This window comes from Salvelinus fontinalis, chromosome 40 (assembly GCF_029448725.1).
Source record: "Salvelinus fontinalis isolate EN_2023a chromosome 40, ASM2944872v1, whole genome shotgun sequence".
NCBI lineage: Eukaryota > Metazoa > Chordata > Actinopteri > Salmoniformes > Salmonidae > Salvelinus > Salvelinus fontinalis.
In genome coordinates this window covers 23991999-24016894 of record NC_074704.1, presented here as the reverse complement: position 1 = coordinate 24016894, position 24896 = coordinate 23991999, and the positions used below count along the sequence as shown (strand labels likewise).

The 24896-nt window shown below is 43.4% G+C and overlaps 2 protein-coding genes across 4 annotated transcripts in view; one reads left to right on the top strand and one right to left on the bottom strand.

Moving 5' to 3' along the window:
- Positions 1-24896, bottom strand: part of LOC129840008 (aftiphilin-like) — a 113936-nt gene that overhangs the window by 8805 nt on the left and 80235 nt on the right. The window lies entirely within an intron of this gene.
- The window catches only part of spred2a (sprouty related EVH1 domain containing 2a), a 30121-nt gene that overhangs the window by 456 nt on the left and 4769 nt on the right, over positions 1-24896 (top strand). The window contains exons 1-5 of one of the 3 annotated variants that reach the window (XM_055907800.1): positions 10611-10971; positions 16859-17036; positions 17392-17614; positions 17802-17863; positions 24557-24721. In XM_055907800.1, coding sequence (XP_055763775.1) covers positions 10955-10971; positions 16859-17036; positions 17392-17614; positions 17802-17863; positions 24557-24721 — 645 coding nt within the window. In that variant the 5' untranslated portion in view covers positions 10611-10954. Of the gene's footprint in view, positions 1-10610; positions 10972-16858; positions 17037-17391; positions 17615-17801; positions 17864-24556; positions 24722-24896 lie in introns of those variants that run through there. The other 2 variants (XM_055907801.1, XM_055907799.1) reach the window with 2 other exon arrangements.

The window sequence follows — 24896 nt, the reverse complement described above, 5'->3', positions numbered from 1 at the left end:
GCCTTAATTATTATTTTGCATGTGATGACTTCTCTAATTATACCCATGTTATGCATGATGAGAGTGGACCTGAAGTTTTTCCCCAAAGTTGAAAATGCTTTGTTACAATGTAACGTTAGTGGACAGAGGAGCGGGATGGTTAGGCCCCACTCGCCCTCCTGAACGACTTCAGTCTTGAACGAGGGAGAAGAGGGGGGATGAGGGGGAAGGGTTGGATCGGAAACATTTTGTAAAGGGTTTACAGTGAAAAGTTTCAACTGCACTTCATGTCACCATTTGCCATGCAAATAACACGACAGACGTAAACAACTTTGTATGTTTGTATGTTGACCACTATGTAAAATGATCTGGGTGCACGGTCACGGAAAAGTAACTTTCGTTTGCATTGTGACGCTGTTGGCTAGAAAGTATTTCTTTGTGGAGGACTGATATGCCATATCCGCCATTTCTTTTCGGAATCGCTCTAATTTGCATACTGTCCTTCATTCATAAAAATACCAACCGCAAAGGCCGAGGGGGTGCGCGCTGCGTTGGCAGAGTCTACGCGAATATTTAATCATTTTCTAAGTAGGATCAAATATGAAATGTCTAGTTGGAAAGTTAATCCTGTTGATTCAGTCTAATGATTACATCGCATGTTACTGCAGTTACCACATTTCCGCCCGAAAGTTTTTTTCTTTTATTATAATGACCTTGTACATTACGTTAGGCTATTAATAGGTTATTCATGGTTTCTGCTGCAATAATAATACATAGACATTCACTGGAAATTCTTTCTAATGCACAGATTATTTAATTTAATTTCTCCCTCTATTTCTACTGATAAACCCATTTTCACACAAGCCATTTTCTCACGTAAAGTCCATTCCGTCTTACTTATAGGCCTACACACTTTTGCTTTTTCAAATAGATGTCCTATTGTAGCCTCCTCCGAGAAGGAAGGCAGAGGACCATCCTCTTCATTGAATTTCATAAAAGTAGTGAAACACTTAGTTATCATTTTTAGATAAAACTATAGGTACTAAATATATTCACATTTCACCAAATAATAGGGATGGACAACTGCAATTTTTTGACTTTGAGTACTTGTATGATTGTTTTTCAAGTACTCAAATTAAGAAAAACATAAGGTCCACACTGGAAAAATCTATGTGCGCATTTATCTATATGCCAACGATACATCATTTATCATAACCATTACAAATAACAAATCCTAATAGCTAAAATGCCCCAGTCGTCAATAAAAAAAAAAAAGGTGCAGTTTTAAGATGAATTCATTGAAACGGTAATTTCACCTGGTTATATTATATCGTGGAACACAATCTTCAGAAAGGTAGTAACCTCGGCAGTGGCGTTTGCTTGTAGAATCCTATGGCTGTGCAATGCCATAGCATTGTTTCAACAAAAAAAATGCACCCAGGACTCTTTTATTTCCCAAGCCGTTACCACAGTCAAGACACACCTAATTTATAGTAAAAAACAACATGATTTAAAAGAACAGAATAAAATAGAAAAGAATAGTGCGAAGTGATGTACATCTCATGTCTGGAACAATTATTCTCAGTGATTTTTTTTTACCAGGCTCAATTTGGTGAGTTGAGAGACCATTTTTTATGTTACAAACCAAAATCTGTCTTTTCGATATACGTGCATTTAATGTAGTTGGCCTAGGCTTAATGATTCTGAAGAAAATATGCAATTTCTATTTATCAAACGAATGTTTTGCATATTTTCAGTCTGCAACTTGTCTATGCTTAGGGCATAGGCTAACCAATTATAGCATAGGCTAACCAATTCTAAACGGCACTAGCAGTTTGAAAAGTAGTGTTGCCACAGTCATAAACCATGTCTATTTGTACAATCTCTCCTTAATATCAGATTTAAACCTAACCTTTAACCCTAACGTTAACCTTATGCCTAACCTTAAATTAAGACACACTTTTTTTTCATACATTTTTACAATATAGCCAATTTTGACTTTGTGGCTGTGGTAACTAGTGACAACAGCAAAGTAGCCTGAGTGGAAATTAGATTGGGCGCAATTATTCCAAAACTACAGCTTGTTGTTGGAACACACATTTCTTTACTTCGGTCAACCAGTCCATTTTGAATTTGTGATAAAACTGTTGTTATTTGGCAAGGAATGTAGCTTGTGTATCCCATCAGTTAGATACATTTTTATAGGCAGGTTGTGTGTGGCACTCATGCACGTGTAGAGGGAGCGGTCGGAACCCAATTGAGTGAGTGAGACACGGTGGGAAAGGGAATTGGGGAGAAGAACGGTTTGATACATACATTTGACATTATAGTCATTTAGCAGGTGCTCTTATCCAGAGCGACTTACAGTAGTTAGTAGGCCTACATCATTTTTCATACTGGTCCCCTTTGGGAATCGAACCGATAACCCTAGCATTGCAAGCGCCATGCTCTACCAACTGAACCACACGGGACCCACTTGGTTTCGTTTTTGTTTGCCCCGCAAATGCATATGCACAAAATGGAACACGAGTCGAAGGAAATGAACGTTGTCTTCAAAGACGACAGTTTCGACCAAATGTTTTTACAGTATTTGAAAAACGGGATCTCTGGTTAAAGATAGTTTTGAGGTCTGTTCGAGTACTCAATTACTCACACCCATCCCTACCAAATAACAGATTAAAACACACTGTTTGCAATGGTCTGCAGTAGCCTCAACAGCGCCCTCTAGGGCAGCACCTTGGGGTAGCCAGAGGACAGCTATTTTCTGTCCACCTCTGAGTACATTGACTTCAATACAAAACATAGGAGGCTCATGGTTCTCACTCTTCCCTAGACTTATACAGTAACCCTAACCATAGGTGTATTTGTTGTAATTTTTTCTTCTTCGTAGTTTACCTTTCACTTACTTAGCTAATGTAGCAAATTTAGCCTACTCAACAACCTGACTCAGAGAGTTGCTGGCTTAAGCTTTCCAACACTTCAACTCTTCCAAGTCAAGATAAGCTTTTGGTTTCATTCATTTATTTCCACTGTGGCCCACCAACTGCTTGCTATACACTACTGTGTGATTGTACACATGGTTTGTTGACTATAATGTTAATATGCATTGCTCCAATTTGTCTCTCGACCGGTGCGCCTACGATATCAACGTTCATTTGCTAGGTTGTAGCAACCTCATGACGGGTATAGGGCGAATTCGATTATCATGTAGTAGCCAAAACCTATTGATGTTACACTGAGCTGGGCGAATGGAATATGAATGACAGTCATCCATGCTGTAGGCCAGGGTGAATTACGAAAAAGTGGGACATTTTCTTCCATTTCTGTCTTCTGTAACCTCTTTTGATGTCCAGCCAACATGTTAGCCAAACAAATGATACGATACAATGGTCATCCCTAGTATTACATGGCACTCACCACCACTGACCTACACGTTCTATAAGGCATATGTTTTTGGGTGTGGAGTACACCTTGGAGGTTTGGCAATAAAGGTGATGTTGCTCATAGCTCTATGTCCTTTGGCCTGCGTGTAGAGATTTGGCAATAACCCATGACCTGAAGGAGTAGGCTATCTTTTCTTACAATGATTTATGGTACGCTCACACACACACACCTATAGGTCAACACATGACTCAGATGGTAATGTAAAGGGAAATATTTACCCGAAGTGAAAGTGCTAAAAGAAGCAGGTTACTTCAATCCATAACCGTTGGCGTTGACATTTCTTAAGCAATTGAACATGATCGAATGGTGGGAATGTTGGAACAAAGTCGCCTTGGCAACGTTTCGTGTGTGCACAAAAGGATACGTGGGATGCTCATGTTCTCGAATGATATCACAGGTTTTAGTGCCCTCGAGCAACAGACCGAAGTAGTTACACAACAGTGTTCCTGCAAATTCCAGCTACGTACAGTGCACAACTGTTAAAGACTGTTTTATTATACCTATCCAAATGGCTAAATGTGGTCCAGTTTTATTGGTCTAAGTGCAATAAAACTCAGCGGTACTATTCTAGACAATAATTCCCCCAATTGTGCACGTGTCCGCCCCCCCCCCCCCCCCCCCCCCTCTGTTTCCGGGAGGTTTGGTTGGCGCCCCAGAACCAGCAAACTCTGAGCTGTCAATAATGCCACCGAGGGGAGAAAATGACATTGACGAAAGGTCAACACAACTGTCCCCAGCTTCCCAGCCCCATTACTGCCCTGGATCGATTTCATATCAACTCTCCCCTTCCACGAGCTGGGCCGGCAGGGTTCAGATCAACAACGGCAGAGATGAAACTATTGGAGCCAAATTGTTGCTGTTGTCATTTTTTCCCCCTGCCGAAAGGTTGTTTGAATGTCAACAAAGAGATGCCTCATTGCCATAGGCTTATTGTCTATCACCAATGATACAAAGCTTGTCATCACATGAATAATACCGCACTTCATTCATGTGCTTTGCTTATAAGACTGTGTCTTTCATTCTAAGGTTTTGATCCTGACTTAAACTGTCTCAAACTTTGAGGGACTCAAAGGTGGCCAACATGTACACTACAAAAACCGTTGGGGCTTTTTTGCCTGGTGATTAGGAAGTCATTCGCTATGTTTGCCATTTGGGTTACAGGCCATGTGACATGACTAATGGAAGATGGATTTCCTTTACTTCAGTTCAATAGTGGGATCGCACCGGTCCACATTCTGCCTCTATCGACCTGCTCACGTTTTTGGATATCTGTTGACGGGCGGAGTTCATGTGAAAGCACCGCAACGAGGTCACAGAGAGCCCTTTTCCCCGTTCCTCCCCGGTTTGGTTGACTTGATTAAAGAGCATAGTCACTCTCTTTGTGACGGCGAGGGAACTCGTTCTCAATGTTTGACAGTGACCAAGTGAAAACACCATCTGCTCCATCTCTCCGCTGATAGGGGAACTGAGATCGGACCATTTTGTATGGAGGGTGATGTCATAAGCATGTTTGGAGTTTGCATTCGTTTCCCCCGGTGTCAGTGGACCACCTGAGGCAACAGTGTGCTCGAATGGCGGAACCTAGACATCCAGCCGGTGGGCCTTTTGGCGCAAAGTTCGCTTTAGCAGCGTCAATGGCAAGGCCCCACGTGAACGGTTTGACATGACTAGTTTAGCAGATATTAGATTTGGGCAGGTAAAAAGCAGTTCAGTTTACTGTAGCAAAGAACTAGTTCTATTCCTAGTTATACCCATCCCAATGTACAGTACATTTGCCCCAATAGAGGTTTGAAAAGACTGTCCCCCAAAAAAACCACACACACAAAAACTCAGAAGCTTCTTTTAGAAGTGTAGTCTACAACTTTAAGACAATAACTTATCCAGTAGATGGACAATTTTCTCACTAACATACTCAGTCTTGATGCCCCATTGAGGACCAATCAACACTACCAACAGGCTTCTTAGCTAATAGATGATTGGATTTTATGTGATTGTGTGCGTGTTGTGTGTGTTTTGGGGGTTATAGGCAGATGAGGTAAGATTATGGAAGCCTTATCACATCCTTTTCTTATCAGCGAAAGGGTGCAGAGGTTGGAACAATTTGAGATGATTCTATATTTTTTTTATCCCTGGTGTGTCAGTTTGTTTTATTTTATTTGTTTATTTTGGCAGTAGGTTTGACAATGCGGTTATGGAACGGCTGTTTAGTTAACAATTACATTTCTGTACGTAAATATCTTTCGGTATGCAAAATGAAAAGTGCCGTTGAACTACAGTACCAGTCACCAGTTTGGACACTTCTTTTGACTATTTTCTACATTTATAGAATAATAGTGAAGACATCAAAACTGAAATAACACATATGGAATCATCTAGTAAAGAAGTATCTCCTTTCCTATAGTAGTAGTGGTGTTGTATGTCTGGAGTATATTAATAAAGTGTGTGGCTGCACTCAGTCTGTAGTGCAACCACTAGGCATGTGGTCTGTAGCCACAGATTACATGCCTCTCATTTTCTATCCAATTTCAGCTGCCAGCCATACTATGACATCTTCATTCTGAATTTAGTATACCTTCCATATCAAGGTCCCGTAAATACTAGAGCGTACTATACTAATTGGAGATGTCTAGGGAGAGGAATGTCGTATAGTGAAGGGGCGAAACTGTGGTGTAGATATTGGAGGGGGAGAAGAGTAGACGTGGAGTCACACATGCATATGTATTTATATTAAGAAGAAGAAAGATGAACACTGAGTTTTATTATAGTTAAGAGTTCACCTACCTTATGCCCAATCCACATTTTTTAAACACATATATATATATCAGTCAGAAGTTTACATACACTTAGGTTGGAGTCATTAAAACTCGTTTTTCAACCACTCCACTAATTTCTTGTTAACAAACTATAGTTTTGGTAAGTCAGTTAGGACATCTACTTTGTGCAGGACACAAGTAATTTTTCCAACAATTGTTTACAGACAGATTATTTCACTCTATCACAATTCCAGTGGGTCAGAAGTTTACATACACTAAGTTGACAGTGCCTTTAAACAGCTTGGGAAATGAAGTCATGGCTTTAGAAGCTTCTGATAGTCTAATTGACATCATTTGAGTCAATTGGAGGTGTACCTGTGGATGTATTTCAAGGCCTACCTTCAAACTCAGTGCCTCTTTGCTTGACATCATGGGAAAATCAAAAGAAATCATCCAAGACCTCAGAAACAAATTTGTAGACCTCCACAAGTCTGGTTCATCCTTGGGAGCAATTTCCAAATACCTGAAGGTACCATGTTCACCTGTACAAACAATAGTACGTAAGTATAAACTCCATGGGACCACGCAGCCGTCATACTGCTCAGGAAGGAGACGCGTTCTGTCTCCTAGAGATGAGCGTACTTTGATGCGAAAAGTACAAATCAATCTCAGAACAACCGCAAAGGACCTTGTGAAGATGCTGGAGGAAACAGGTACAAAAGTATCTATATCCACAGCAAAACGAGTCCAATAACGAGAACCTGAAAGGCCGCTCAGCAAGGAAGAAGCCACTACTCCAGACTACAATTTGCAACTGCACATGGGGACAAAGATCGTACTTTTTGGAGAAATGTCCTCTGGTCTGATGAAACAAAATTAGAACTGTTTGGCCATAATGACCATCGTTATGTTTGGAGGGAAAAGGGGGAGGCTTGCAAGCCGAAGAACATCATCCCAACCGTGAAGCACGGGGGTGGCAGTATCATGTTGTGGGGGTGCTTTGCTGCAGGAGGGACTGGTGTACTTCACAAAATAGATGGCTTCATGAGGAGTAAAATGATGTGGATATATCGAAGCAACATCTCAAGATATCAGTCAGGAAGTTGAAGTGGTCACAAATGGGTCTTCCAAATGGACACTGACCCCAAGCATACTTCCAAAGTTGTGGCAAAACTGAAAAAGCGTGTGCGAGCAGGAAGGCCTACAAACCTGACTCGGTTACACCAGCTCTGTCAGGAGGAATGGGCCAAAATTCACCCAACTTATTGTGGGAAGCTTGTGGAAGGCTACCCAAAATGTTTGACCCAAGTTAAACAATTGAAAGGCAATGCTAACAAACACGAATTGAGTGTATGTAAACTTCTGACCCATTAGGAATGTGATGAAAGAAATAAAAGCTGAAATAAATCATTCTCTCTGCTATTTTTCTGACATTTCACATTCTTAAAATAAAGTGGTAATCCTAACTGACCTAAAACAGGGAATTTTTACTAGGATTAAATGTCAGGAATTGTGAAAAACTGAGTTTAAATGTATTTAGCTATGGTGTATGTTAACTTCTGACTTCAACTGTATATAGTACCAGCTAAAAGTTTGGACACACCTACTCATTCAAGGGTTTTTCTTTATTTTTAAAAAATTTCTACATTGTAGAATAATAGTGACGACATCAAAACTAAATAACATATATGGAATCATGTAGTAGCCATCCACACTCTTGGCGTTCTCTCAACCAGCTTCACCTGCAATGTTCAACTCTGGGTCTTCCTTTCCTGTGGCGGTCCTCACGAGTCAGTTTCATCATAGCGCTTGATGATTTTTGCGACTGTACTTGAAGAAACTTTCAACGTTTTTAAAACATTTTCCAGATTGACTGACCTTCATGTCTTAAAGTAATGATGGACTGTCATTTCTCTTTGCTTATTTGAACAGTTCTTACCATATTATGGACTTTGCCATATTCGGTGAAAGACCATCTTGTGAATACACAACTGATTGGCTCTAACACATTAAAAATGAAATAAATGCCACAAATTATTTTAACAAGGCACACCTGTTAATTGAAATGCCTTCCAGGCGACACTCTTGGCATTCTGTAATTGTTGTTATTGTGAAGTGGAAATGTCTAGGAGCAACAACAGCTCAGCCGCGAAGTGGTAAGCCACACAATCTCACAGACCGGGACCGCCGAGTGGTGAAGTGCGCAGCGCGTAAAAATCATGTCCTCAGTTGCAACACTCACTACCGAGTTCCAAACTGTCTCTGTAAGCAACGTCAGCACAATAACTATTCGGCATGAAATACCATACGCAATTCCAAGCGTCGGCTGGAGTGGTGTAAATCTTGCCACCATTGGAAACGTGTTCTCTGGAGTGATGAATCACGCTTCACCAACCAACCGTCCGACGGACGAATCTGGGTTTGGCGGATTCCAGGAAAACGCCACCTGCTCCAATGCTTAGTACGAACTGTAAAGTTTGGTGGAGAAGGAGTAATGTTATGGGGCTGTTTTTCATGGTTCGGGCTAGGCCTCTTAGTTCCATGAAGGGAAATCTTAACACTACAGCATATAATGACATTTTAGACGATTCTGTGCTTCCAACTTTGTGGCAACAGTTTGGGGAATGCCTTTCAAGAAGAGTGGAGGCTGTTATAGCAGCAAAGGGGGGACCAACTCCATATTAATGCCCAGGATTTCAGAATGAGATGTATTTCAGGTGGGGCTAATGCCCCCCTCCCTGTACCGCCCCTGACTGAAATGAATGGGGGAGGGGCATGAATAGACAGCCCGGCTAAGCGGAGGAGACGCAGTGCCTCCGAATAGTGCCAGACTAACGCATTTGGGGCACCTACACTCAGCCAAAAATAATACTTTTTTAGGGAAAATAATTTTTTGGGGGCCTAACTTCATGCATTTTAACACATTTTGCCATGTGGCAGAGAGAAATGTGCAGTTAAAGGCAAATTTTCTGCAACTTTACACATTTTTCCATAGCATATGAACACGTCATAAGCAATCTGGGGGGCCCCCGACCTCCAAGGGATGAATCAACTGTTCTGAATATTGGGGGGGCGGCATGTCTCCCCCAACCGCATATGGCAATTTCGCCTATGGGATGGAGAGTAAAGAGAATCAAATCAAATGTATTTTATATAGCCCTTCTTACATCAGCTGATATCTCAAAGTGCTGTACAGAAACCCTGCCTAAAACCCAAAACAGCAAGCAATGCCGGTGTAGAAGCACGGTGGCTAGGGAGAACTCCCTAGAAAGGCCAAAACCTAAGAAGAAACCTAGAGAGGAACCAGGCTATGAGGGGTGGTCAGTCCTCTTCTGGCTGTGCCGGGTGGAGATTATAACAGAACATGGCCAAGATGTTCATAAATGACCAGCATGGTCAAAATAATAATCAGAGTAGTTGTCGAGGGTGCAGCAAGTCAGCACCTCGGGAGTAAATGTCAGTTGGCTTTTCGTAGCCGATCATTAAGAGTATCTCTACCGCTCCTGCTGTCTCTAGAGAGTTGGAAATAGCAGGTCTGGGACAGGTAGCAGATCTGGGACAGGTAGCACGTCCGGCGAACAGGGCAACCCAAGAGAAGATCCCACCATTAGCATACAATAACTCCATTGGTTTCAGTTCTGGTGGGACTGGCCTATTTTTGGCTAGAATATGAATATGTAGGACTTAACCCTACTTGTTTGTTAGGTCGATTTTTGATTGGGATAAATGATTATTTTTCATGTACAGTTGTCTATGAACCTCTGACCCTTGATGGACCCATTGCTGCACTGCTTTGCTTTGTCTGGTTCATCTTCTCCACACCTCAAACTCAAGGAAAGTATCTCATGACGTTAACTTAGTTACCGGCCGGCAACTTGTACAAAATCCTCATCACTAGATATGCTTGGGCCGTTTATGATGGCCTGTGATAGAGAAACAAGAGCTTGGAGGGGAAACTGATGAGCTGTCCTGGATGGGAGCTACCAGAGAGGGAAAAGGATAGGGAGAGGAAAGAAAAAGGACTATCGATCACCTATGTCCCTCTATTCTGAGCCGTGGATGACATCACCCCAGGTCTTTTCACACCTACCTGTGGGTTGCGTTTGTACATTGTAAACCTTTTAACCTCCTTTTATGAGCCTGACAAAGTTAGGACACTGGGCAAACACTCCTGATAAGAAGTCCAGTCAGAGCTGAGTAATATTCAACCCACAAATTATTCTGACCTGCTTGCTAGCGAGAGCCATGGAATGTACATGTTCTTTGCTCTCTGCTTTATACAATGTGCACAAACCTTTACTGATTGGCAGGTTGTTTCAGTTGCTTCAAATTCCTTTCATGCTCAGTGAGGATCCTGTGTGTGAGAATAAGCCCACCCCTCCTGTGTGTTTAGGTAGTGGTGGACTTCTTAGGCCATGTTCTCCCCTCACCCCTCCTTGACGGATGAGGATGGAGTGTGCTGTGTGCCACTGCCGGCAAATGCGGAATGGCTGCCGGGCGATGACTCATGCTCAACACACACACACACACCCTCCGCTCTCTCGCTCCCTCTGTCTCTCGCACACACACACAAGCGCCATCTGCTTGTCAAGGAGACTGAATCATACGGTACGCGGGGAAGCACTTGTGAGCAAACAGCCTGGAAATTAGGCACGGCCGCTGCTGCTTCCACCATGGTCAGACTGGTGATTGGGATGTTGCGGCGTTTCGCACAAGGCGACCGTCTACCGATGGAGACCATGAGGAATTTGTGACCGTGGCCGCGGGGTGTAGGAGAGATGTCCGATTATAAAAGGCAAGCCGTCCGGTTTTGTATTTCTGCTAGCCATGTCTTTCTGTGTCTACTCTGCAGTGTTCTCCGCCTCGCTCATATTCCGGGTGGCTGTTGCTGGAGGGGCTGCTGCTCGTGACTACTGCTTGGTTAGGATACGGTTTTGTTTTGGCTGTGGCAGAACAGGTCGGGTGAGCGAAGCAATGCTGCCACCTTTTACAGGGGAGATTTAGTGTTTCCGTAACGCCGGGGGCTCTCTCTGGCTTGTGCTCTCAGGGCTTTAGATGTGTAATCATAGGTGAGTACATTCGCTGGCACTCTGCGAGATTGTTCTGAATCATCCACGGGGGCTCCGTGTTCATGGGTCTCAGGGAGACGGATCGTCAGCCTTGTTTGCAAAGACGGGCTTCAGTCAGACATTTTTCTTCCTTTTACCCAGGTTATTGGTCAAAACTCAATGGATATTCATTGTGTTTGGAAGTGCCGCCAGGGTATCTGGGATAATCATATGGTGTGTGTGTGTGACAGAGAAAAGATGTGGGAGAGAGGGGTGACCTCTGCAGAGGGAGAGGAATTACTCCCCCTCTTTAGTATGTACTATTATGGCCGCTGCATTCCAGGGGTGTCAACAAAACCCGAGCTTATCGTGCTCTGGTGGTGGGTGGGCTGTGGAGTCATCATCCCTCATATGATATCGAAACTGCCTGTCCCTCAGTATTTGACAAAGAATTTACCATGTCTAGTGACACATACACCCAATTCATAAGCACTGGTGTATTTGTCTGGGATGATATATATATATATATATATATATATATATATAAGGGTTACAAATGAATTAATCAGCAGCAATCCATATATATATATAACCCTTTTGCATTTTCGCTTCTAGTTAGGTGTCCTTATTTCTCTGGTGTGCATTTCTCATGCTTCTTGGCATGGTAGGTACATGTCTGTGAGTTGGGCCTAGCTTGTCTGAGGGTGTATGTGTGGGAGTGTTAGTGGAGGTGTACCAGCACCCATGCTCTCTTCAAATGCCAGATGGACAGTTAGTTCACCATATTAAAACCCACGGGCACATAGACATCTTTCGACTGCTATGGACGTACAATTCCTGACTAATATATCGTCAAATAGTTTGATCTGAGGTGGTGTGATGCACACAATTGTGCTGTACCCATGGTATAGCAACGCTGATTCTTACAGGACTAGACTTGCCTCAGTATCCCTCTGAGAGGCTCCGATGACTAGAAAGACAAATGTAAATGTGCATGAGGAGTAGTGTGAGGGTGAGATTAGGGAAGTGACCGGTTGAAGAACAATGGCGATTTTAGACGGTCATTACCTTTTTGTAAATCTGCGTTCTTCATATCTGGTTTCGGAGCAGCTGCTTGAATAGCTGATATTTGGTACCCTTTTTCAGCAGCTTGACGATGTCATTTGAAATACTATGGCATGCAAAGCCATACCACTGCTATTGGAAGTTCTTCTTAATAGCTGTGTTTTTGCCTTTTGTGTTTGTGTCTGTTCAAATATGGCAGAAGGTGAGGGGGTGATGCAGAGTACGTTCGCAGACCAATTTCACAGCGCAGATGTACGCGTGACTCATAATTCTCGGGGGGGTTTTTTGTTCACAAAAGGGGTTTCGTCCTATGGCCGTATGCAAATATGTAGGTTTCATTTGTATCAGTAGTTTTGTTTTGTTGTGTTTGCACTGCAAAGCAGGTCCACGATTGTGACCTCGTGTCACCTCATGTTTCAGGGTGATAATCCACGGCCCCATGTTGCAAGGATCTGTACACAGGTCCTGGAAGCTAAAAATGTTCCGGTTATTCCATGTCCTGCATAGTCACCAGACATGTCACCCATTGAGCATGTTTGGGATGCTCTGGATCGACGTGTACGACAGCGTGTTCCAGTTCCCGCCAATATTCAGCAACTTCACACAGCCATTGACGAGGAGTAGGACAACATTCCACAGGCCACAACAGCCTGATCAACTCTGTTTGAAGGAGATGTGTCGCACTGCGTGAGGCAAATAGTGGTCACACCAAATAATGACTGGTTTTCTGATCCACACCCCTATTTTTTTCTAAGGTACAGTATCTGTTACCAACAGATGCATATCTGTATTCCCAGTCATGTGAAATCCATAGATTAGGACCTAATGAATTTATTTCAGTTGACTGATTTCTTTATATGAACTGCAACTCAGTAAATTCTTTGAAATTGTTGTATTTATATTTTTGTTCAAAAATATAAACGCAACATGCAACAATTGCAACGATTTTAGTGAGTTACAGTTCATATAAGGAAATTACTGAATTTAAATAAATAAATTAGGCCCTAATCTATGGATTTCACATTAATGAGCAGGGGCGCAGCCATGGGGGGGCCTGGGAGGGCATAGGCCCACCCACTTGGGTGCCAGGCCTGTCAGAATTAGTTTTTCCCCACAAAAGGGCTTTATTACAGACATAAATACTCCTCAGTTTCATCAGCTGTCCTGGTGGCTGGACACAAATGATCCCGCAGGGGAAGAAGCCGAGTGTGGAGGTCCTGGGCTGGCTTGGTTACACATGGTCTGTGGTTGTGAGGCCGGTTGGACGTGAGGCCGGTTGGACGTACTGCCAAATTTTCTAAAACAACGTTGGCTTATGGTAGGGAAATTAATATTCAATTCTCTACCAGCTTTGGTGGACATTCCTGCCAATTGCACGCTCTCTCAGCTTGAGACATCTGTGGTATTGTTGTGTGACAAAACTGCACATTTTAGTGGTCTTTTATTTCCCCCAGCACAAGGTCCACCTGTGTAATGATCATGCTGTTTAATCAGCTTCATATGCCACACTTGTCAGATCGATGGATTATCTTGACAAAGGATAATGCTCACTAACAGGGATGTAAGCCCATTTGTGCACAACATTTGAGAGAAATAAGCTTTTTGTGCGTAACAAACATTTCTAGAATCTTTTATTTCAGCTCATGAAACATGGAACCAACACTTTACATGTTGCGTTTATATTTCTTTTCAGTGTAGTATATTCAGTGTATAACACATCTCCAGGCTGCATAAGGGCTATTTGACCAAGAAGGAGAGTGATGGAGTGCTGCATCAGATGACCTGGCCTCCACAATCACCCAAACTCAACCCAATTGAGATGGTTTGGGATGAGTTGGACCACAGAGTGAAGGAAAAGCATTCCTCATGAAGCTGGTTGAGAGAATGCCAAGAGTGTGCAAAGCTGTCATCAAGGCAAAGGGTGGCTACTTTAAAGAATCTAAAATATATTTAGATTTGTATAACACTTTTTTGGGGGGTTACTGCATGGTTTCATATGTGTTATTTCATATTTTTGATGTCTTCACTATTATTCTACAATGTAGAAAATAGTCAAAATAAAGAAAAACCCATGAATGTGTAGGTGTGTCCAAACCTTTGACTGGTACTGTGTGTATGTATGTATAGTTGAAGTCGGAAGTTTACATACACCTTAGCCAAATACATTTAAACTCAGTTTTTCACAATTCCTGACATTTAATCCCCTAAAAAATTCCCTATCTTAGGTCAGTTAGGATTACCACTTTATTTTAAGAATGTGAAATGTCAGAATAATAGTAGAGAGAATGATTTAAGCTTTTATTTCTTTCATCACATTCCCAGTGGGTTTACATACATACATACACTCAATTAGTATTTGGTAGCATTGTCTTTAAATTGTTTAACTTCGGTCAAATGTTCTGGGTAGCCTTCCACAAGCTTCCCACAATAAGTTTGGTGAATTTTGGCCCATTCCTCCTGACAGAGCTGGTGTAACTGAGACAGGTTTGTAATCCTCCTTGCTCGCACACGCTTTTTCAGTTCAGCCCACACATTTTCTATAGGATTGAGGATTCAGGACTTTGTAATGGCCACTCCAATACCTTGACTTTGTTGTCCTTAAGCCATTTTGCCACAACTTTGGAAGTATCCTTGGGGTCATTGTCCAGTTGGAAGACCCATTTGTGACCAAGCTTTAACTTCCTGACTGATGTCTTGAGATGTTGCTTCAATATATCCACATAATTTTCCTCCCTCATGATGCCATCTATTTTGTGAAGTGCACCAGTCCCTCCTGCAGCAAAGCACCCCCACAACATGATGCTGCCACCCCCATGCTTCACGGTTGGGATGGTGTTCTCCGGCTTGCAAGTCTCCCCCTTTTTCCTCCTAACATAATGGCCAAAGGGTTTCATCAGACCAGATAACATTTCTCCAAAAAGTACGATCTTTGTCCCCATGTGCAGTTGCACGCCGTATTCTGGCTTTTTTTATGCCGGTTTTGGAGCAGTGGCTTCTTGCTGAGCGGCCTTTCCGGTTATGTCGATATAGGACTCGTTTTTTGTTTATGTTTGTTTTACCTTTATTTAACTAGGCAAGTCAGTTAAGAACAAATTCTTATTTTCAATGACGGCCTAGTGGGTTAACTGCCTTGTTTAGGGGCAGAACAACATATTTTTACCGTGTCAGCTTGGAGATTCGATCTTGCAACCTTTCAGTTACAAGTCCAATGCTCCAACCACTAGGCTACCTGCCGTTTTACTGTGGATATAGATACTTCTGTACCTGTTTCCTCCAGCATCTTCACAAGGTCCTTTGCTGCTGTTCTGGGATTGATTTGCACTTTTCGCACCAAAGTACGTTAATCTCTAGGAGACAGAATGCGTCTCCTTCCTGAGCGGTATGACAGTTGCACGGTCCCATGGTGTTTATACTTGCATACTATTGTTTGTACAGATGAATGTGGTACCTTCAGGCATTTGGAAATTGCTCCCAAGGATGAACCAGACTTGTGGAAGCCTACCATTTTCTTTCTAAGGTCTTGGCTGATTTCTTTTGATTTTCCCATGATGTCAAGCAGAGAGGCACTGAGTTTGAAGGTAGGCCTTGAAATACATCCACAGGTACAGCTCCAATTGACTCAAATGATGTCAATTAGCCTATCAGAAGCTTCTAAAGCCATGACATCATTTTCTGGAATTTTCCAAGCTGTTTAAAAAGGCGCAGTCAACTTGGTGTATGTAAACGTCTGGCCATCTGGAATTGTGATACAGTGAAATAATCTGTCTGTAAACAATGACTTGTGTCATGTACAAAGTAGATGTCCTAACCGACTTGCCAAAACTATAGTTTGTTAACAAGAAATTAGTGGAATGGTTGAAAAACAAGTTTTAATGACTCCAACCTAAGTGTATGTAAACTTCCAACTTCAACTGTGTGTGTGTGTGTACACACACTACTGTTCAAAAGTTTGGGGTCACTTAGAAATGTCCTTGTTTTGAAAGAAAAGCAACAAAAAAAAGTCCAGTAAAATGACATCAAATTGATCAGAAATACAGTGTCAACATTGTTAATGTTGTAAATGACTAGCTGGAAAAGGCAGATTTATTTTTTAATGGAATATCTACAATATCTACAGGCCAGTTTTATTGCTTCTTTAATCAGAACAACAGTTTTCAGCTGTGCTAACATAATTACAAAAGGTTTTTCTAATTATCAATTAGCCTTTTTAAAATGATAAACTTGGATTAGCTAACACAATGTGCCATTGGAACACAGGAGTGATGGTTGCTGATAACAGGCCTCCGTACGCCTATGTAGATATTCCATAAAAAAACTGCCATTTCCAGCTACAATAGTCATTTACAACATTAACAATGTCTACACTGTATTTCAGATCAATTTGATGTTATTTTACTGGACGCTTTTTTTTGTTGCTTTTCTTTCATAAACAAGGACATTTCTAAGTGACCCCAAACTTTTGAACGGTTGTGTGTGTGTATGTGTGAGCACCTGCTCTACAATTCCACTGTCCCTCTTTCCCATGCTTAACTGACCGACCCCAACTTTCTCCCTCTCGCAACCATACAGTGACAGCTACATTGTGCGCGTCAAAGCGGTGGTCATGACCCGGGACGACTCGAGTGGCGGCTGGCTGGCCCAGGACGGCGGGTGCCTCAGCCGTGTGGGCGTGTGCAAGGTGCTGTCGGCCGAGCTGCTGGGCCGAAGCAGCTTCCTCATCCACGGCGAGCGCCTCAAAGACAAACAGGTGAAGGCCCAGCTAGCACTCAGACCCAAATCCTGAATCGTTACAGTAACAATTAGCTCACTAGCTTCCGAAGTAAAAGAAGTGTCGTTGGTAAAGTGGGATCGAATCCCGTCCAGGGCAGACGAGGGCCGATTCTGTCGCACACATTTAGAATGTATTCACGAACCCTTAATTGTCACCAATTAACGTTTTTCGGGAACGTTCATGTCACCCAAATGTGTTTTGTCAGATATCGGTCCTCAGCTTTTTTTCTCTGTTGCTCTTTCTGTTCCTTTTATAGATAATTCAGGTAGATCATACTTTGTTCGGAGCATGGTTTAGTTTATAGTCCATTCAAACGTGTGCCTCCTCCCAGGTGATTCTGGAATGCTTCCTGAAGAAGGATCTGGTGTACACCAAGGCCACGCCCACATTTCACCACTGGAAAGTAGACAACAAGAAGTGTGGCTTGACGTTCCAGAGCCCGGCCGACGCACGCGCCTTCGACCGTGGGGTCAGGAAAGCCATGGAGGACCTGACGGAAGGTACGAGAGGGGAAGGCGAAGACTATGCGGGCTGCATCTCAATGCTCTTGAACGGTATACGTCCTTTTATAGCCACTGATAGGTGGATTGGTAACCACCGTGTTGGTTTAACTTATCAAATGCGTTCAGATCATCATAGTAAGAAAAGGAAGATGTTTGATGCTATACGGGGATGTGGAAGTCCAGCTGAAGCTTTGCAGGTTACTCACTCTTGGCTCGTTCTGCCATCTTTGTTTTCCAGGATCTACCACCTCTTCGACCATCCAGAACGAGGCCGAGTTGGGCGACGATGATGTTTTCACTGTGAGTTCCTCTCTTGTAGTTTCAAACACCAGCACGTTCAGGGACATTATGAACACTTGAGAGAATCCAAGTTTGTCTTTTTTTGGTTAGGGTCAGGATTTTAGTCCCACCCAAAACTCAACGGAGACTAGATGGTATGTTTCCCATCTATGGTCATGGCTGTCCACTTGCATGTTGGACTCCGTATTAATTCTGTCTGCAAGATCACCTCTAATCTGTGCTTGGTCGTACTTCTCTCTCGCCTTCACTTATAGTCTTTTTTTTCTTTTTTGAAGTACGTGTGAAGATTTCCCCCAAAAGCGGGGAAGGCAGTTATTTTTGTTTGGCCCATTTCGGGAAGAGATGGCCCTTTGTTTTTGAGCAGGAGATGGCTAGTGTGATAGTAACAGGCGGCTGGTGGGGGGAGGGGTAGGTATCCTGTAGTGTTTTGACCAGACTCCTCTGCCGCTTGACATTTTGGTTTGTCGCGGTCACAGGAGATGAGGTGCAGCAGGCGGGGGTCGCGAGGTCTCTTCCTGCCCCCCACTCCCCCTCCTCTAAAACTGTCATTAGCAGCTGCTTCCTAGCAAACTGCCTCTGTGATTTAACACCATGGGAGGGGAGGGGGGAAGAAGGGGATGACTGAGAGAAGGGAACGCCTTGTGTTCCTCCTCTCTCTCTCTTTCTCTCTCTCTCTCTCTCTCATATATATATTCATATATATATTCATATATATATATATATATATATATTCATATATTCACATTCATATGTTGAACAGTCTGGAGAGAGCTGGGGGTTTTTGGCCAGCCCTCTTGGAAGAGGGAGTTGCTGTGCGTGTGTGCACACTGATGCTTCCTTCAGCTGTGTTTTGACTTGCCTCCGTTGTGGATTTCTGCAGATGGATGTTTTTGTTAGCCAGCCATTGTGCATGTTGAAAGAGCACGTTTCGAAGCAAACATCTAAATAACTTTGTTGCGAATGCTCGAGATGAGTAAACATGCTAATTTACTCGAGTGCAGAAGCTGTGAAACGGCATGTGGCTAGCATAGTTCCGGTTCCCAAGCTACCAGCTTTGACACATTAGACAAGATGGGCCACTTCCATCTATTTAAGATCTCTTTAAGGGCTCCCGAGTGGCGCAGCGGTCTAAGGCACTGCAGATCAGCGCTAGAGGCGTCACCTACAGACCCTGGTTCGATTCCAGGCTGTATCACAACCCGACTGTGATTGGGAGTCCCAGGGTGGCGCACAATTGGCCCATCATCGTTAGGGTTTGTCCGGGGTAGAGCGTCGTTGTAAATACCAATTTGTTCTTAGCGGACTTGTCTATTTAAATAAAGGTTAAAAGAACAAGACGGCCCGCACACTCTTCAATTCACAGCTTTATTGACAGCGTTTCAATCCGAAACGGATCTTCGTCGGTTCAAACTAACAAACGGAGTGCTCACTTCACCAAAATATACCCATTTCACGTCACATGACCATTACGCACATGACACATGTTGGGTGTGGAAACGGTTCAATTCACTTTTGTGCACTATCAATCATAATTAATCACGGAGGTACATATGGTCATAAAGAACATGGAACAAACTCCCTCACGACGCCAGGTCAGCGGAGTCAATCACCACCTTCCGGAGACACCTGAAACCCCACCTCTTTAAGGAATACCTAGGATAGGATAAAGTAATCCTTCTAACCCCCCCCCCCTTAAAAGAGTTAGATGCACTATTGTAAAGTGGTTGTTCCACTGGATATCATAAGGTGAATGCACCAATTTGTAAGTCGCTCTGGATAAGAGCGTCTGCTAAATGACTTAAATGTAAATAAAGGATTATATACAAATGGTTTCATGTTAAAAACCTGGGCAACTATAAAAAAGATTGTTGGAATACCCGCCCGTATGTCCATTACGCGCTAGACGCGTGGTGGCCGTAGAAATAATTTCAGTGACCTATTTCAAAAAAAAATTTGTGTATCTCTAATACTTTGATATCAGAGAGATGGGCACATAAAGTACTTACAGAATCTAATAACACAGTGCGTTCAGAAAGTATTCAGACCCCTTGAGTTTTTCCACATTTTGTTACGTTACAGCCTTATTCTAAAATGGATTAAAATGTTTTTTTCCCCCTTATCAATCTACACACAATACCCCATAATGACAAAGCAAAAACAGGTTTTTAGACACTTTTGCTAATTTATTTAAAGTAAAAAAACTGATAATTTACATAAGTAATTCAGTCCTTTTACTCAGTACTTTGTTGAAGCACCTTTGGCAACAATTACAGCCTTGAGTCTTGGGTATGACGCTACAAGCATGGCACACCTGTATTTGGGGAGTTTGTCCTATTCTTCTCTGCAGATCCTCTCAAGCTCTGTCAGGTTGGATGGGAAGCGTCTCTGCACAGCTATTTTCAGGTCTCTCCAGAGATGTTCAATGGGGTTCAAGTCCAGGCTCTGGCTGGGCCACTCAAGGACATTCGGAGACTTGTCCCGAAGCCACTCCTGCGTTGTCTTGCTTTGTCATTATGGGTTATTGTAGATTGATGAGGGGAGAAAAAGTAATTTAATCAATTTTAGAATAAGGCTGTAGCGTAACAAAATGTAGAAAAAGTGAAGGGGTCTGAATACTTTCCGAATGCACTGTAGATAAATGCGCAACAGTTTTCCCCGTGCATTGTGTTCTTAAAAATAGATTTTTGTTTCCATACAAGTACTCGAAAAGAAATCATGCGAATACTCGAACAGTCAAAACATTTCAAATACCCATCCCTACCCAGAGCTAGCTAGAATCTGGCCACCTCTGATAGTTCATCAGGTCATTGCCCTGAATGCCAGTTCCGTTCCTGACATGGATAACATGAAAACCTCACACAAGGCATCAAAATCATCAGTCCAGTAAGGCATACATTTCTGCACAGCTATAACTGCAGTGTGTGTTGCTGTTATATCACAGGGTTTTGAATAGGCCTAATTTCCAGGGAGGAGAGAGCGAGGGAGATTGTACATGAGTCATAGTGTTGCATCTGCAGTGGAGGCCTCTGCCTGGCAGCCTCCATCCCAACTGCTGCTGCTGCCTGACCCAATGTAATGTACCCAATCTACACACGGTTAGCTATCCTAGCAGACATGCTAACCCTTTACTACCACTGTACTCTGACTACACACTGTTAGCTAGCCTAGCGGACATGCTAATATGTTACTTATTTATCAAGCAGACACACTAACATTTAAAGGGACACTGACATTTTGAGATTTAGGTTTTTCTACTTACCCAAAGTCTCTGCGTGCAGTTTGTAGACTATTGACGTAAGCATATCGCTAGTTTAGGGCAAAGTCGAAGGTGCATAAAGATGTCGGAATTCAGATATGACGTCATGGTTTTAACACTATCCACGGAGCTTTTAAACTACGGTGCGTCAATAAATCAGCACGGAACTTTTTCAAGTTTTTGATATTGCCAGTGTCTTGGAGCTTAAATTGGGATCATGTATACTGTGCTTATGACGATACAAAAAAAAGAGTAGGCCTAACACAGAGCAAACTTGGTATTTGTGGTAAGTGCATGGATCTTTTATACACCTTCGCCATTCCTGGAAGTGTCCCATTACAGTAGCCAGCTCCTCTCAAAAGCATGGTAATAGACTTTATAACTGAACCAAAGCTTGGGGGTTGGTCATTTAGTCTTACAAAATGCTGTAAACAATATTTTATACATTTGGTTATTTTACTGATAATCATAAGAAACGTGATTCTATCCACTTCTCTGTCCCGTTGTCACATAGAGATGTATAGATATCAGAACATTGTATGATTACCATTGTGGTGTCTGTGAGCGCCATTGAGACCGATAAAACTTTGCGATCGCTATAGATCTTTGTGACAACGGGAAAGAGAACGACGTGGATAGAAGATCAGTCAAAGGAACACATTTACTATGTTTAGCTTTGTAAGACTATACGTTTTGGAGTAGTTGGAAGATCTATTTCCCTGCTTTAGAAAAATGACCTAAATCTAGAAATGTCGCATTGTCCCTTTACGCTAGCAGACATGCTAACACATAACTCAACATGATGCTGACAAGACTACCCAGCTCAAGAGAAAAGACGCTATTAAAGAACACAACTAAGAAATGGTTAAGTACTACACTACTACTAAAATAAACTGAGATGGGCCTTCACTACTACAAAACTTTATCCACTCAACATTAATAATAGCAACCTGATGATACTAGGCTAATGAATCCGTCCATTGTAAACTCATTTGCTTTCCTCTTGTCTGGCGTACCTAGCCTTTATCCTAAATCTGATAGTGATGGGAAGTCCAGGTCCTTACACTCGCTTCCCCTCTTTCTCTTCCTTTTTTGCCTCCTTCTCCCTTCCGATGGCATCAAAGTGGAAAAGGGCCTAGTGTGTCGTTTCCACAGGATGTCCAGTCGGAGGAAAGAGGGCCCGTCAGTAATCCGTCACTGCCTCCCTGTTTACATAGCTGGCCCTACTTAGAAAAAGCAGGTCCGCGCAAGGGAACGCTTCAGTCCGCCTCGGTTGCAGCCCCCCCCCCGTTTTTTTATTTTATTTTGGAATCTAGCCTCATTCCCCTGTGGCCCAGAGAGCTAGCCTGAAGGAGGGGGAAGGTCACATTGTATTAGATAGGATCTGTCTTTTTTGAAAAGCCTGAGGGAACTGAAGTCCGGGCACAGATGGAGGAGAGAGGACAATGACAAATGACCTTTACCCCCCAGGCGCTAGAACAATATTAGTCAAGAGTAAATAAGACACTCCCTGGGATGATGCAATACTTCCTCCTCTTTTTGGAAGGTCTGGTGTGACTGGTGAGATTTGGACAGACTGTTGGAATGTCTCCCTTTGGGGCTTGTGGGGGGATGTTTAACAAGGGTGCAGGAGGCTCAAACGCCTCACACTGTGTGTGTGTGTGTGTGTGTGTGTAGTCTTACCATTTTGGACATCAGGGTATTTTTGAATGGGCTGCTGGTGAGTAGACTGTCCACTCTGTAGTGTCGATGAGGCCGAGGGTAGTTTTAGAATCGCCAGCTGCCGCGAGTTCCATTCCTGTGTCTGGTCTGGAGGCTAAATTGATAATTAGCTCAGCCACAAATACACCCCTCCCCAACCACAAAAATCATTCCAAGCACAGGAACACACATGCACACACACTTACAAATATATCCCTTACATATGCGCACAAACACACTCACAATTAGACCCTGTCGCACACATCCCCCAATCGGCCCCACAGTAATCACACTTAGCACAACACACAGCTCCTACCATTTGGCTTTTCCTGTGCTCTAGGGCACAGTGGCTAGAATCTGGCTTGTGCGTTTGTTACTCTGTAATTACATCAAAGGGCTCCTGCCCCCCACCAGATGCAGCCCCTTGCCTTAATCTCCAGTCTTTATTCACCTCCATTCACGCCCAAACCAAGAGATGATGAAAATCTTCAAACAAGGCAGAGGTATGCCTTTGAAATCAGACGCTGCGCCACACACATCTCCCCCCAAGCAACACGCCTGGTGGACTTCCGTGGCTTTTGTGATGAACATGGGCAATTTAGCCCTTTACATTCCAAAGGTCTTGCGCTATTAGTGCTCTAGAGCATTTCTTTCTCCCTCTATTATTTTTTTCCCCTCGAGAAAGCCCCGCTGTCGGAGTAAATATCTGAACAGGGTCTGTGTTTGTAATCATCTCCATCAGACGGGCCCCGGTTCGCCTCCTAAAGAACTTTTCTCAACCTTAACCAAGCTCTTGGCATCGCCCGAGGAAGGGATACCACTTTTAGCTTTGGCCGGGCTCGCCGAAGCCCTCTATAAGCAAGAGAGTCTGTCTGTCCTATAAACCTGGGATTAAGAAACCAGAAACCATCCAAAGTGAATGAGAGTGGACGAGAGAGGTGGCACTCTCCTTTTGAGATCATATGCCGTGGCCCGATTCCTTCTCGTCTGATTACCGCAGCCGAGTGGTCCTCTGGCACGCAGTGTTGCGGTGAGGCGAACGAGGGAACCGAGTTAGCTCAAAAGCACGCCCCCCACATGAGAGGTGCCTCGCGCCGGCCTCAACTGGTGACGCAATCGACCACACTTCTGGTCTTACTCGATGCTAAAGGGGCTGTAAGTCGTAAGTCTCCTAGCTGGAATTAATTTAACCTACCCTCAATATAAAAAAAGGGAGTCTTCAGAACAATTTTTACCACTCTTTTGTTCTTGAAGGCATCATTTTTTTGAGGAGGCGTGGGGGGTTGTTGGTTAATTACATACAGAAGTAGAGAGATTTAGACTCTGAGCCATGGCACACTTTTACCTTAGCAACTGAGCACGTGCCATGTGCAGATCGGTTTGTTGGTCTCTGTGTAAAGGGCCGATGGGAGTCTGCTTCCCGCACGGGTTCTCGTGCCCAATCGAGGGTGTCATTATCTCACCATCTCCAAAATTAGTGGTATCGTTCATTACATCGCTAAGCGTAGCCAAACACAATGTTCCAGAAAGCGGTGATGTTTTCTATTGTGAAGCTTGGTCGGATATTCCTTGTGTAGTCGTGGGTCGTGTTCATTAGACATCAAGCGGAAGAACATGGGCAAACGGGGGGGAGGGGCTATCTAAAGCTGTCCAATCAGAAATGCAAAACGTCTGTTGCGTGCCCTAATGAACAGGACCCTGCCCTGACTCGTGTTTGGTTTGGTCTTGTCTCTCAGAATGCCACCGACAGCTCGTCCAACTCCTCCCACTCCCAGAAGAAGGAGCCCCTGCAGCTGCAGACCCTGGCCCCGCCCAGCTTCTGCGAGCCGCGCCGCCACCACTGCATCCTGGGCCACTTCTACGATCAGCACCGACCCTCGGACCACTACTTCCTGGATCAGGTGGGTGGCTGGGGGATGACAGTGGCGAATGTGGGTCACCAAAACTTTGATCTTTAAAAAAAACAAAAAAAACATATGTGTTGGAGCTAGGGGGTTGCGGCTATATTCTTTACTACAATGGGTAGGTGGGAGGGATAGAGGGAATGAGTGTTCTTGAAGCATAAACTATTTTGCT